The 15,380-nt window shown below is 42.1% G+C and overlaps 1 protein-coding gene and 1 long non-coding RNA gene across 3 annotated transcripts in view; both read left to right on the forward strand.

Annotated features, from left to right (window-relative positions):
* The first annotated feature begins 948 nt into the window (after positions 1–948).
* Positions 949–4,941, forward strand: LOC311264905. The gene is made up of 3 exons (XR_014623500.1): positions 949–1,078; positions 2,894–3,134; positions 4,760–4,941. It is a non-coding gene; the product is annotated as an uncharacterized lncRNA (long non-coding RNA).
* An 8,653-nt stretch (positions 4,942–13,594) lies between these two features.
* cacna2d3a (calcium channel, voltage-dependent, alpha 2/delta subunit 3a) overlaps positions 13,595–15,380 on the forward strand; it is a 120,428-nt gene continuing 118,642 nt past the window's right edge. For both annotated transcript variants that reach the window (XM_084366107.1, XM_084366108.1), the window contains exons 1-2: positions 13,595–14,147; positions 14,495–14,576. In XM_084366107.1, coding sequence (XP_084222233.1) covers positions 14,023–14,147; positions 14,495–14,576 — 207 coding nt within the window. In that variant the 5' untranslated portion in view covers positions 13,595–14,022. The remainder of the gene's footprint in view (positions 14,148–14,494; positions 14,577–15,380) is intronic.

The raw sequence follows: 15,380 nt of genomic DNA on the forward strand, positions 1-15,380 counted from the left end.
AAAATTTTTGATCATGTTAATTGTTACTTGACCCACAGCTTTCCTGACCAGTGTCCAGGTCTTCTGCCAGCTCCATATCCCCTCCTGAGTGCCATCTGCTCTCTCCTCTCACCTCTCTGACCTATAATGTCAGTAGCCCAACTAGGACAGTTTACCCACCGGCACCTGTCCAATCAAACCTCCCTCCTAGGAAATCAAAGCCATATGATGGATTGCAATCTCAAACCAAGAGCTGCAATCTCTTTCTCATGTCTGCTGCTCATAAGATGCTGCATCCAAGAACCTTTTCCACCATTTCAACTATACAAATGACTCATCTTACAATGTCACACAGCATGTGCCCAGTGTGTTGGCAATCACTGTCTATTGATTATTTTGAATCTGTCGGTATGCAAGGCTCCCATGACATCACATGAAAACACGTTGCTATGGTAATTTTATTCCTCAAATATTATTTTTCAACTTTTTTCAACATCACAAACAGCAGTTGGACTGGATTCAATTAAAAACAAAAATGATGTCCATGTCATTCACACCCCATCAAAACTCAGTCACATTAAAAATTTAATTTTGAATGCTCAGTCAGACATGCTTGTGTGCTACAGTGACACCTAGTGGCTGTAAGTGGTTGTGTAACCAGTCAAAAGAAAGGAAGTAGTAACGTGTTTTAGCTGTGTGATTAGCCGACTTTTGAATGGAGTCACAATTTAAAAGTCAGGATTAAGTTACAGCTACTAATAGGCTCTATTGTTTTGACATCTCTGGGGTGGACTGATGGTTGGTTTCCTCAGGTGACGGACCGGAAGTGAGCGGCAAAATGAAGAGGACCTGCACACCATGAGGTAACCCAAATGTCTGCCCAGGAGTCGTCTTTTTTAGGTGAAGCTAACATTACATGTCGTGTTTGAAAACTTAAAATGAGTAGTTTTTGTTTTCAGATCAGGAGTTCTGCAAGGGCGTCACTAAGTGTCTCATTTAAGTGTCCCCAGCATCCCCAGTGTAAATAAACCTCTATCACAGCAGACATTTTGAGCACAGGTGGAATTAATAACATTAATGATGGCTGCATTCCATTTAGGTGAGAAAAGCAATCCATTACACCTGTGACTCGTCTCTTGGCTTGAAATGGCGAGCTTGATAAATGTACAGTACTCTGAGTTCAATCAACTCATCAAAAGTAGCTTATAAAAAAAAAGTATCATGCTAGCAGACTTCCCAGCATGCATTGTTTGAGAGTTAAAAACAATAATAATTTTAATGACATTTAACATTGAAGAAGGTCGAATAGAGTGCTGCAGAATGAGTCCTAAAACTAATATATAGGTTCCTTGCATAAAACATGGAAATGAGCACTTTCCCTGGTTCCCTGGTTGCAAAGTCAGTGTTTTATATTATATTTGAATCATGAAGTGTTTACGTGTCTTAAAAAAGGCGGTTGCTAAGGTTAGACCTTTCGGGGACATTAAATGTCATAATGCCAAATACAAAGACTTGTCCTTCTTTACAGGCCGACTATTACAGATTGATCAGTGCGTAGTAGGAAGCTTATTGGTGATGACATCAAAGTCATGCGACCGCAGTGTAGTCTGTTTATAACCTAACGTTAGCTTTTCACTTTTGCTGATTGCATTTTGCTCTTCAAAAATCATAGAAGCGAAGTGTGCGTTTGTGAAGATTATCTTTCTGAACAAAGTGTGGGAATATCATACATTTTAGCTTGCCACAGAGCTTGCCACAGGCCTACTTGTGTACCGAACTGAAGTTAATGAAGTTTATAACTCAGCCCATGTCAAGTCGGTCCCTGATAGGAGGGCTGTGATTGCTTGTGTGACTCTAGTTAATGCATGGAGCATGTCAATTTATAATTCATCCACCAGAGGTTAAGAAAGCTATACATTCAGTAAGGTGCACAAGAGTGAACATCGTTAGTTTATACTACAATACATTTACATTATTTTTCACATTGTTCATTGTCAAATGTGGTGATATTCTCCTTAATAGAGCGACCAGATACAATCAGGCCTAGTGTTTAACAGTGTTTTTTAATGTGTTGGAATTTATTTGAATTTTGCAGCAGATTATCTGATGAAGGATTTATGGGACTGTAACAAAGATGTAGTACAGAAACTATATAAAAGATTGTGTGGAAGTTTTGTCTCCCCTTTAAAGGCCCAGTCCTTAATTTTTTGACCATGTAGATCTGGGCTTATTTCTCAGACATATTTATATTAATGGCTGTAATTTATGTAGAGCTGTTATCCAAAGCGTTTTGCCATGTATTCACCTATACTTGCACACAATTTCGGGTAGGAGAAAGGTGTCAGACAGTGGACAACCCCCTTTACCTCCGAATGTACCTCAAATCTTTACAGTTGAGTGTGACTCACAATGGTGCTTACAAAGTGTAGCGTCACACGACATGCTCTAGATGTCAGTGTTTGCTTGTGTCACAGTTCCTGTTGCTACCTCTGGTTGTTATAACTCCTGATAAATGAATTATAAAAGCCACAGTAAGTTTAGCATCTACTATGAACAGTTATGAAAGGACAAGAGTGACAGGATTCAAATCTCTCTTACTCGATGCAGAGAGTAACACGGTCAGTGCCAATAACTTGTGATGACAACTTCAAATCAAATTAATCCGTGGCAGCTTGCAACATGACAGCGCCAAAGCTTCACATTAAATTGAACAAATAATGCACGCAAACTTTCAAGGAGGATGAAAGAAGATTCGTCAACAGCTCTGAACGGCAGGGGAAAAGATTCTATGTGGTGACAGTGAAGCTGGAGGCTTTTATTTAACCAAACTTCCCCTCAGTGATCCACGGTTCCTCTCTGAGACATGGACAGAAGAGTCATGTTTAGTGTTTGTTGTTAATCTCTCCCTGTGCAGAACTCCAGAGCGAGGATCCTCAGAGTGTTCCAAGCTGGGGATTCAGACTTTGTGGCCGCAGCCTGTGCAGAGGCAGATAGGCCTGCCTGTTTTATATGTAAAGCTGCCAGCCAGAAAGCACGGGCCCGCAGGGTACTCCGCACAACTCCTTTGTTGCAGCCAAACTGTGACGGGGTCCCACTGTCTAAGCTGCTTTGCATTCTGGGAGCACAAGGGATGGGAAGGACACTAAGGATGGTAGGTGGGTAAAGTTGGACCTTTTAAGGAATCCATGTTCTTGTGCTTTTTACGCAGCTGGCCGGGCCCCGGACGGCGGCGTCCTGTTTAAAATTGCACTGGCAGGAGACAGGAATACGCTCTCCCTCTAACTCTTTTATTCTCCAACCTTTTCTTCCATTTCTCTTTGTATATTCCTTGTTTGGTGTGTCCACCGCCGCAAACACGTGGAGATAATGTAACTCAGCCCTTTCGTGGCAGGGATTACTCTGCACTGTCAATCACTGATTCGGCCCAATGGGGCACTTTGATGTGCGTTAGGACTCGATGAGTTGACTATTAATTGAACATCACAGTCGAGCCAATCAGAGCCTCCGAGTTCCTCATCCTCTATCAGCACCACCGCAGTGAATGGCCTCATTTTAGCCTCTTGGGTATGTTATCATTGCAAATGAGTTTGTTATCAACAAGACAGCCTAGGCTAAACAAATAAACAGTCCAATGGTGGTTCGGAGGAGCTTCCCTACGTGCTGCTCGACAGTAGCTTGTATATTTTATGAATATGTGTGTTTTGTTTTGCTTTTCGGGTGCAGATCGCGTGCCGTAGAGATAAATATTCGCTGTTATAAAAAGGCTGAAAATTGATTTTTGTGCCAAGTGCTTGGGCTGCGTTTCAGAATCTGACAAAATAATGCTAAACTAATATAATGACTGAGAATATACAGTGTTTGTCACTTGATTTGCAGCTGCGTAGCACAATGTTGCCAAACCAACACAGAGAAAGCAGACTGCAAGAAAGAGGCATGCTATCTGGTTCTGCTCAGTCTCACTGTAATTTCCTGTAACATGGGGCATGGCTCTGGTTCTCTAGGCAAACAGTTCGCCTTTGAAGAATGATTTGGAAATATACATTTTAATAAGGTGCACTGAGGCACGGCCAACCAGACACAAGAAAAAGATAAAAAGGAGATTGCATATCTGAAATAAGCTGATGACGGGAGGGAGGGGGAAATAAAGGAGAGACAGAAAATAATGGGGCTAAGGAAAGGACTTGTAACAGCAAGGTGTTTTTTCTTTAATTGAAGTGGCTGGGGAATGTAAAATGGAATAGCACGCTTTGGGCAAATCAGTTGTGAACATGTTGTGAATGTCGAGCACTTTTTAATCTGCTTCACAAAATAATGCAAATATTGCAGACGTCTTTGTCGGCTCGCCTGTTATTTCTCCACGTAATGAAGCCACCACTCCCATCAAGTCTTTTCTTCCAGGCAATCAGACAGCTGCTTGAGTCATTTCACACTGTTTTTTTTGAAGATGGAAAAGCAAATTGACAAGTTTGCTCTTTAATACAAAAGTCAGACTTATCCAGTTTGTGCAGTGGAGGGTTTTTTCTTCTTCTACTTTGTTATTGCCGTGGACATCCCTCATCCCAGCTCTCTGTCTGTCTCTCGTTTCTTCCTCTTCTCTTGTTTCTACCTCTCTACTCTCTCTTTCCGACCCCTCTATTTTTAGGTAGAGTGCTTTTAATTATGCATGTTGTCATAGTGCTTTTAGCATTACTGTCGTTTAAGAAGATGTGTGTAAGTGTGAGTGTGTCTGCGTGCGTGTGTGTATGTGTGAACATTCCCTACTTTCTGTTTGTTTACCCAGCTTGCTTTGCATCTGAACACAACCCTGGTGTGAGGACACCGTGTCAACTGTAAGCTATGAGAAGCTTTGGCCCTCGGGAGACCAGCAGTGCAGACATGACAGTTTAGAACAGGGCTGTCACCATGTCAGATATTCACTACACGACTGTTGTGGCCACATGAATAAATTCATTTACAATAACATTTTTGTCGCGATATCTATAGGAAATTGAAAAAGAAGCGCCTTCAACCAAAATCATCTTTAACTTTGTAACTTTAAAGTCAGTGTACATCGGATTCCTTAAAATGTCATTGATTTCTAACTGCAGAAGAGCACGCTGAGATGAAAAACCTTGCAAAAATACTTCTACGTTGTTCTCAGTGTACACCACGACACAAACGAAAAGTAAGACTGGCCTGGTTTCCTCACAGACCAGGAGTGTGTGGATCCATGCTGATTCGACACCAGGGTGACAGTCATTGATTTCCAACACACTCTAAACACCAGATTGAGACCGACAAATCTTCCTCTCCCTCTACCTCTGTCACTCTGCGCTCCAGTTTCTTATTTTTCAATTCACTGGCACCTTCTTGTTCCTCTCATCAATCCTTAAAAGCAGATGACTCCTTCCCATCACTTCCAGTCTCTCTCTCTCTCTCTCTGTCGTCCTTTCACCTGTGCTCTCCAACTCCCTTGTTTTCCCCTTTTCCTCATTCAACACTATCCGCCCTCTTTGTCTTTGGCTTCTTTCATCTCCTCTCCGACCATCTCTGTCCCTCCTCGCCCAGGCGCTTCATTGTTTTGATATATGACCTAATTACTTGGCTAATTGAAGTTCTTGTAGCTGCCACACAGTTTAGTGGCGGGGAACTCTGGTCGCCTTTACAGTATGCATGAAGGTCGTGGTCGGTGTGAATGTTTGTCATTCTCCTGTTCTGCACAACTAAGGAAACTTAGTTTTGAATCACATCGAAGGCACATAGATCATCGACTCTTAACAAAATATGCCAGTATTTCTTCGTTTCATAATGTTCTTTGTCAACTACTTTATAGTGGGTCCAAAATACCACAATTCCCCCCACCATTATAGGACTGGCAGTCCTCCATCGGCCTATTTCTTTTTCATAAAGGGTCTAATGTTCTGATTTTTATCTGCGAGCAAAGGAATTGACTGGTGTATAATTGCTTTTAAGCACAATTATGGTCACTAATATGCATCCCATTCTGTAGATTTTTTCAATGACAAATTAATCTTTGGCGTCCTTTAAGAGAGCCCGAAGCACTCATTTCACTCTTGTCTCCTCCTGTTGCTTTTCACAGGATATCTTAGCCTCTTCATTTCCCACTCTTTTCTTTTCTTTTGCTGAAGAAGCTGTTTCTTTCTCGCAACTATTGACTGTTTGTCAGAAGACACCAGATGTAGGACTGTGCCGGTCTGCGTCTCCTCCTGGTCTGTCTGCTGTACAGGAGCTTGTCTTACTTTAAACTACCTAAGTACTTGCTTAAGTAGCTATTTACTCACTTAGTTCTTGGTTAATCCGATCAGAACAGCTTGGAAGCATTTAATCAGTACATGCACTCATTAAGAGCATATATATGTACGGATACAAAATACATTTTGGAACAGTTATACCTTCAAATATCAGCTTTAAAATCATTTTTATGTTATATTGACTTGGATTAAGGAGGATGGTGCCTCTTTCGTTCCCGCTCCGTGCCTCAGACGTCTCTTCTTGCACAATGTAACTTCGGTTGAGCAGGCTTATTGTTCACAAGAATTGTTGATACAAAATTGATACAAATTTATAACGTCATTCACGGATTTTAGTGAAAGTAGATAATATTTTCTGACGTAACCCTAACCCAGGATAATTGAAGGAATTGAGCTAACTGGCTAACGACAGCTACAGATAGCAGCAGTTAGCGGTTACTTTAGCAAGAAGTTAAGCTGTCTGTCCATCACAAAAAGTCAGAGCAGCCTGAAGACATCAGAGGGGAAAAATTCCCCATAAAATATGATCCTGGTCGGAGCTGCTGCAGATTACCTTGATGCGACAGTGGTGTAAAAGTGAATTGCACTGAAACTGTAGGAATACCCAAATGGCAAAAAATACCAATTCTTACATAATGCTGCGTTAAAGGTGTGACATTTAATATGCTCTTTTCAGAATGTATAATATGCACTATAAAGAGATATAAATGAAATGTTTCACCCTTGAATAGAGTAATAAATTAGATGAGCCTTGTAGAGAGCCTTAAAAGACCAAACTATCTTGTTGTTATCAGACTTTTTTGGTAAGCACTTTTATCACAACTACATACCTCTAAGAAACCATGCTGGATGTGAGTGTTCATTAAAACCCTTCCAATCTAAACATGACCCAAGACATTTGGTTCCTAAGCAGAAAACGATATGACCGTGACTGAACAATACCCTTTCAGTGAAGTTCACTAAAGTGCAAACATAAAACATTGAAAAAAAAAAAGATGATTAATTAAAATACCTGAATTATTCAAAAACTGAATAGACGACTTCAAGTTTATGATCTGCTCCTGGAGGCTTTGGGGCCCTAAGCAGCTGCTAACTGCATCGTGCTTGTGCCTTAGGCCAGCAGTACAGATATTCTCAGGTGAAAGTTTGAGAGAAAATGGGAACATTAGCCATGATTGATCGTCTCTTGCGCCATTTATCCAAGAAAGAATTTCTGAACTTTTATCGCTCAGGAACTACTTCCAATCTTACAAACTGAAAAGTATATGGCATGCACCTTCTTTAATATGAGTGAGGTTTTCACACATGTCTAAAGTGTAGATTTTACATGTTATATAATGAATAATGAGTAGTTCCCTTAATGTGACTGAATTGCACCCTGTGGAGAAAACCTGCCTCACTTTTTCGAAATGTGTTAAAATGACATCTCAACATCCACAGCAATTTTCTAAAGAAGAGATGCCAGTGTGGAAAATTAGGCTACCTTTCAGCAGCACCGGAGGAATCTCAGAGTCTATCTCCGAGCATTTTGAATCATCTTTTCAACCTAGTGTACTGTATTCTGACAGCCATGATTTCTCCCAAAAGCCTTCATTCACTCTCCATCTGCTTTAACATTCCTTTTCAAAGAACTTACTTGTACAAGCGCAGACAGCCTTTGCCAACATTAGACATCAAATGTTTAATTCAAGGACACACTTTCCAGTAATGGAGGAAAGCCCAGAAATCATCCTTTCTTCCAGTCCTGATTTCGCAGGTGACACAGCAGGCATTAGCTCACCTCTCTCTCATCATGGCTACCACCGCCCCCTGCTGTTTGCCATGGTGAAGCTTGGTGCGGTTTGTCCTTGTTCTTCGGGCCCATGAATCTTGCATGCAGTGGATATTTTGATCCATGACAGTGCATATTCCACCGGCGGCTGCGTTCCATCTCATCAAATACGGTCGTCTGTTTCTTTGCCAGTGCTGATGGAGGAAAGACATCTCATTATTAATTGAATTAAGGGGAGTATTTCTGGAGCAAGGTGAGTTTTGAGCCTGGTAACAAAGAATTATTTATGGAGTGCTTTGAAATTCCCAGGCACTAATGGGACTGAGCTCCATCACTGTCTATACAGATAAGAACATCGATGCTGCCTCCCGCCTTCTAATGTAAATACAAACCAGCCTGAGCAGAGATGCTTTTGCTCAGCGATACCTCAAAGCATAGAATATAACGACCTAATCCCCATAATTTAATATAAAAATAGTGACTGGATGTCTAATGGAGACTGTTGTAGACCTTGAGGAAGGAAAACTTATCTGATTATGATGACCATAGCGCTGTCAGGGGTGCAATTCCCTATCCCCTGCTCACTATAGGCATGGGATCATTGCCAGTAGTCCAGTAAAAATCTGGACCATGAGGAGCATGATACAAAAGAAAAATCATACAGGAAGCTCATTGAAGTATCAGCATATCCAGTTCAATCATGCCAGTACGCCTGTGCCTTTGCCACTGATCCTTTATTCTGTGGTGGTATGCAGAATTGACCTTGCTGCTAATGAGCTGCTAGAGATACAGGATAGCTGCGAGCCCTGAGGTCAAACTAGGGACAACAACAGAAAAGGCAACATGGCACAGTGATGAAGCTCTCATAGCCACATATAGTCATCTTTTAGTAAAGTCAACAGCATCTCATCAGCTTAGGATCAAGAACAACAACACAACATGTAGCTTCTTCGTGCAATAGTTGTTCCATATACGGTTGTTGGATGTTTTATGATAAATGCATAGTTTTTTGTGTCTTTAGATCCCTCCACTACAATATTAAAGATCAGCTCCAGTCAAACTTTTTTTTTCTCGTTCCTACAGTTGAACGTTTGAGCTTCACTGTGTAGAATGATGTGTGTTCAGAGTTTGACACTATGATTAGTCAATATTTGTTTCACTGAAAAATCTGATTTTAAGGCCCATGAGCATTATTTGTGACATCACCAATAGGTTGAAAGTCAATTGAGGTCCAATTTTCAGCCAAAACAGGTGTAAGAACTTGAAGCCTCCAGTGTCAAAATGTTCTCACTCCCAATTCGTCAAATACAGAAGCTTGTTCAGTGGACGTAAACTTCAAACTGTAATATTCTGCCTACCCCTTTAGGAACAGTTTTGCATGTCGAGGGCTCTGCAGTCAGATTAGCAATAATGTCACAACGTAATGTCAGGTTACACTTTCAAAATAAAGGCTCCATGGTCAAGTTAGCAATAATATGTAATATCCAACATCTGGCTACACTTTCAAAATAAAGATGGCTGACAAACAGTACACTTATTATGACATATGATGATTTTTCGAATGTTATAAATGTTGTCAAACAGTCACGGTTTGGTTATGTGTTTGGGCACAACAATGATTTTTGTCACCAATATCGGGTTAGGCACTGGAAAGGATCATACTTTAAGTTAAAATAACTTCATTCAGTCCTGCAACGTAAGTGACGTAAAGTAAGTTGCGTAATGCACCTATGTTAACTTACCTACGTAACATAATGTGAAAAAAAAATCATTCCTGACTCTGAAGGGAAAGTCCAACCCGGCTCATCCCTGACTTGGACTTTACTCGCTCTTTATACTGCTGCAGTAGAGGGACGCAACGTGCTGCCAGTGCACATACACTGAGAAATCTTGTGTCCAGCAGTTAAACTTTTGGAAATTAAAAGATAATTACATATTCATAGATCCTGGAACTTTTATGGAAATTTTAATAAAGATAATTGAACTTTTGCGAGAGAAAAAAAAAGGACATATCAGTCACGACTTATTATTCAAAATAGAGTGTTTTATGTACGTCTTAAAACTTGTCTGGAGGGGATCATTAATTCAGCAGAGTTGCAGCTAGTTGAGATGAGATGAGGCATTCAGGGACTCATTTATCTAGTCTTTAAAATGAACAAAAAATAATGCTCCTAGTGTAAAAAAAAGGATAAGATAAGGATTTATCTTGTATTTGATGTTGCAGGTTTTACATTAGAGGATCACGGGGGGGATTTAAAGCCAACACTATTGGATAACAAAGGACTGGCACCATCACAGATGAATTTTCAGTATGTTTTTTTTTTTTTTTTTGCTTCGTTGAAATGTCAGGTACAGTCGAGCCCAGTTACCACCAGCTTTGGTACACTCTGCTCTCCAAAGTCAGGTGTGATTACAGCGTTCAGCACCGAGGAAATGGCGGTTCAAGGAGAAACAAGAGGGGTTGTGGGCGTGTGAAGATGGAAACGAGCACTGGGTCATTAGTCTTTGATGTTTTTTTTTTCCCTCCTCTGATGTGACCCATGACTAATTCTTCTCCGCACTCTTTGCATGAATTGTGGGTGTGTGCAGCACTTTATTATCTATGAATATATTAATAAATCTATCTATCACCGCATTATTTTGTTCATGATCTCTAATAATTTCAGGTCTTGCTCGCCACATTATTAACCTCATCCCCGTTGCGGCTGCGTGCTACACCTCGGTTTCAAGGTTGACTATACTGTGTAGGAGAATCCCCTGCTAATCCAGACTTTAGCCTCCTACCTCAACGCCCCATCCATCCAGAAAATCTCCTGGGACATGTCTCCAGCTCACGTGCATGAATCTATCATTAGGAATTATGCAGAAAAATGGTCGGTCCCTAGATAGTTACTGAACTGATATTTTTTTTTATGTTAATGAATAATATCACTGGAACGATTTTATTCTCTCTCCAAACTAGCTGTATCTTTTGGAACATGGCTACAAGCTATTATAAGAATGGATTGGGAGACTAATGGCATCTCATGGGACATGAGTGGCTTTACATAGTGTTGTCTCAAGGGGGGTGAGACAGAAAGAAACAAGCCTTGGGAGTAGATAAGCCTCACGGGGAATTTATGGCCAATAATGTTATTATCATCGGACTTTTGTTTACCTTGAAACCGCTTCAGCGCTTACAAGTATTTGCTCAACTTAAGTTCACAAAATCATCTATCTGTATAACGGCTCCAAAAGCTGGAGTAAATATGAGAGCAGTCCAGACGTCTAGTGAAGGAGATCTGGAGGGTACGGCAATAAAAGGACCAGAATGGGATGAAAATAACAAATAAGAACCGGGGACAGAAATAACTTATCTTCATCCTATCCACCCTCTAGTCCTCATGGCGAAGACTTTCTCGAACTGAACTGCACAGATATTTTTCTCCATTTCATGCTTTATGTCGGTTTTTACTTGGCCATCCTCTCCACTTACTGCTTTTATTCAGGCTGCTTAGAACTGTCAAGTGAAATGGCCCTGCTTCGCTTGGTAATATTCCTATAGACAAAAACACTCTCAGGGGAGACTTTGGCCTTGCGGATAAAACATACATTAGGTAAAGAAAAATCCGTCCGACTACAGCAATTGTTGCAGGTTTCCAGGAGCGAACATCTCATCTGTCATTTTGCAGATACTGTTCTTTGCAGTCGTCTCCCTTAGTATGCATGAGTGTATGTGAGTGGGTATGAATGTGTGGTTGTTTTTATCCTTCTTGTTTCGAGGACATTTTAAATTGTTTATTTGGTGACATTAGGAAGAGATCGAAATTTCACTGCACTGGTAACTTGTTTATTTCGGCACATCACAGTAAAGTATTTTACTCCTTTGAATCCTTAAATCCAAAATAAATTTGCCCTCCGAACACTGTTTGTCATCTCTTGACCTCAAGGGAGATGATGCTTAAAGGATAAGTTCACCCAAAAATTTAAATTCAGTCATTATCTACTCACCCTCAAGTCAATGGAAAGTTGGAGGAAGTGTTGTAGTCCACAAAACATTTCTGGATCTTCACAGAAAAACAGCGCTGCAGCATCCTCCTAAACAACTGAAGTAGATGGGGACTTGTTTTGAATTGTAACAAAACAACTTTAAAATACATAAAATGGCTCCATTCAGCATATCTGGCATAATCCAAGTCCCATTTTGACTTGAAAAGGTGCTAAAAGATTACCCATCTGAAGTGGGCAGTGTAAATATTGTCTTTTCAAATGAATTTGGAGACTGTACTCAGAGCCGTTTTATGTTTTTTTCTTGTGTGTGTGTGTGTGTGTGTGTGTTTTTTTTTTACATTTTAAAACAATCCCCATCTGTTAGAAGAGTGGTGCAAATATTGTTTTGGTGTGAAGCTCCAGAAATGTTTTGTGGACTAAGTAACTTGAACTCAGGCTGGATTTAGACCAAATCAGGTGGTGCGGCCAAAATTGCAGATCTTCCCATTCATTTTAATGAAGATGGTAATTTTTGGTTTTGGCTGCGGCGATGCTGGTCGCAGGGTGTTCTGGAGAAAAATAAGTGCAGCCGGTTGCGGCGAAAAAGTTGAAACATGCTCAACTTTTTGAAAAACGCAGCTTGGACGTCACGTTGCGGTGGCCAATTGCATAAACTGGTGATCAGACGTGCAGCGTGAATGAACCACAGTGGATTGTAACATCATGTGTCACGTGCGACGATCACTGTAGGACCAGCATGCTTAACCTACTCTGACAGAGGCATGAGCGTAGATCATAAACAGAGCAGAACGGGTCAGGAACACAACACTTTCTTCGTGTACCGCTATGTTTCTCTTCTGATCTCACTCGGTTTGGTCTTGACCCACATACTGAGTGTCAAAGGTGAGGGAGGCCTGTAAGCAACAGGGCACCACCTCTGCAGGGGTAGAATTAGGCTGTTCAGTCGGTGTTGATCCCCTGACCGAGCATTGCCAGAATCCTTCCCGCTCTATGTGAAAGCGATCCGTCGCCTGGGGTCCGTCGCCTGGGGGCTCTCTCATCCTCTTTCACCACCCATATGCCAGTGGCACAACGCCGCTGCAGAGCACACTCAACTGTCATGCTTTTTATGCAGCCTAACTGACTTATCATCTGGTTCTTCCCTGCTTCCGCCAAGAGCCCGGACACCCACGTTTCCAACCACACACATGCACGCACACACTTTTCTTTTCTCCTTTCCCCCTCTCTGTCTTTTGTCAGCACTTTGCCAGCAATTCCTGCTTCACTGAACTGGGCATACAGTGCATGACTTGATCTGACATGAAAGCTAAGGGCTAGCTATTATAGCCTCGTATTAGAGCCCATGAGTGGCTGAGGGAGAGAGAGAGAAAGAGAAAGAGAGAGGCAGAAGTATGGCGTAATTCAAAAACAACAATAACAGCATCCTCGGTAGCCTTTCTTCAGATCCTGGGAGTAAGGAGGAGAGAAAGTGAGAGAAAGGGGGAGAGAGAGGGAGGGAGGGAGGGAGTGAGAGAGGACGCTAGTCGCATCACTCAAGAGGAGTAGGCGTGCTCTCCAGTGCGCTGCATCGTTTGATGATCTCCCCGGTTCCCCCCCTCCTGAACCTCCACTCTCTGCTCTCTGCGGGTGAGGTCGGTCAAACAAAGCGCCCGAGCGGACTTTCCCTGCCGGAGGAGTCGAGCTCGACTTTCCGCCGAGCAGCAGCAGAGCCGTGAGCACGGCGCCGGTCAGCGGGGCCACACCGCGGCACTTTGGATAACTCACACAGCTGAGGATCCCGCTGCTTCGCCAGGGCGCATCGCGGCTCATCCGCGTCCCGCACCAAGAACCAGCTGAACACATTGCCATGAACGCTTCAGTCAGTCAGCATAGGTGACTTTTGATTCCCTCTCTCTCTTTTTTTTTTCTCCCTCTCCTTTTCTTTTCATTCTCTTGGATTCACTGGGAGAGAGAGGAGGGGGGACATCCACGGTGGCAGCATAAAAGCTCCAAACTCGCAGTGTGCGTGCAGGGAGGGTGCTTTCGCCCAAGATGCAGGTGGATCGGGGCTGCGTGGTCTCCAGTGCGTGGTGTGCGTGTCTGCTTTTACTTTTCTCAACTCTGAGCACCAGGGTCACCGAGGTGGGAGGAACCCACCAGAGCATCCCTCCGTCCGTGTAAGTACACGCTCCTTTACGCAGAGGTGCCGCGCATCAATTGATTCTCCAAGTTTCAAACCTCGATTAAAAAAATACTCTGCACACAATATTTGATGGCCTGTTTGGATCTCTGTTTGAATTGTTCCCACTGCTGTTTAATGGCGGGCGCATTGTGTGTGATGCTCCCTTTCCCCCCCAAATATCTCACTTTTGTTGTATTAAATAAAAATGAGTAGGGTTGCAAATGAATGTTCATGCATCAGTCATCATCAGTCAAAAAACAGACAATCCCCCTGTACTGTAGCCTGTACTGTATGTATTCAGATGTTAAAATGTCTCTGTATCTTGCTCCTGTGTGTCTGCAGGGTGAAGCTCTGGGCTTCAGCCTTTGGTGGGGAAATGAAGTCCATCTCTGCAAAGTACTCCGGCTCCCAGCTGCTGCAGAAGGTGAGCGCTTTTACTGTCTGAATACAACTTCAGGTGTCAAATTGAAAGTACCTCCAGGAACCTAAAAGGATTCAAATATTATTCAAATATCCACATGGCTCAACTGGAGCTGGGTTTTCTCGTGGACAGGCAAACTCTGGCAAAATATTGAGTATGAAAGAGGAGAGGGGAGATTTTCTTTCAAAAAGGAGCTCAACTATCCATGAAATATATATATTTTTGGTTTTCTTACAGCATCCTAGTGTGTAAGAGACACACACTGCATTTGCTGATTTCTTTTTTGGCAAAGATGAAATTATGTGATGCTGTGTGTAAAGCAACTGTTTATTTAAAAGCTTTAAGCAACCTTTTCAGACTGTTCAAATTGCCGTCAGAGAGGAAATGACTGCTGCTGCTGAGTTGTTTTTTTTTTTTTTTGCGTTGAGAGAAATGTCACTCTTCATCTCTTAAAACTGTGGGTCCTGTGCTTTTTTAGCCACTTGAGAATCGGTAATGCATGTCAACTAGGTAGGCGCAGATTTAAAAGCTTATTCAGAACGCGTGCCTTTCAAATGAGTGTCCAATTCTCAAGCACTCCGGCAGATGCATTCGCACGGGCGTACACACAGATACGCTCCTGAAAGCAGCAATTTTGTTTTCGCTAAGCAACTGAATGTTCCTCACATTTCCAACACCCCCTTACCTCTTTCGTACCTCTCCGCGGTCCCTTTTACACGCCGCTTTGTTGCATTAATGCAAGATTTGAGTGTGATGGAATGCAAATTTTCCTAATGGAGGGTCAGTTGATGAAGCATGAGTCGAAAC

Source organism: Pagrus pagrus, assembly GCF_965226575.1.
Source record: "Pagrus pagrus genome assembly, chromosome: 11".
Classification (NCBI taxonomy): domain Eukaryota; kingdom Metazoa; phylum Chordata; class Actinopteri; order Spariformes; family Sparidae; genus Pagrus; species Pagrus pagrus.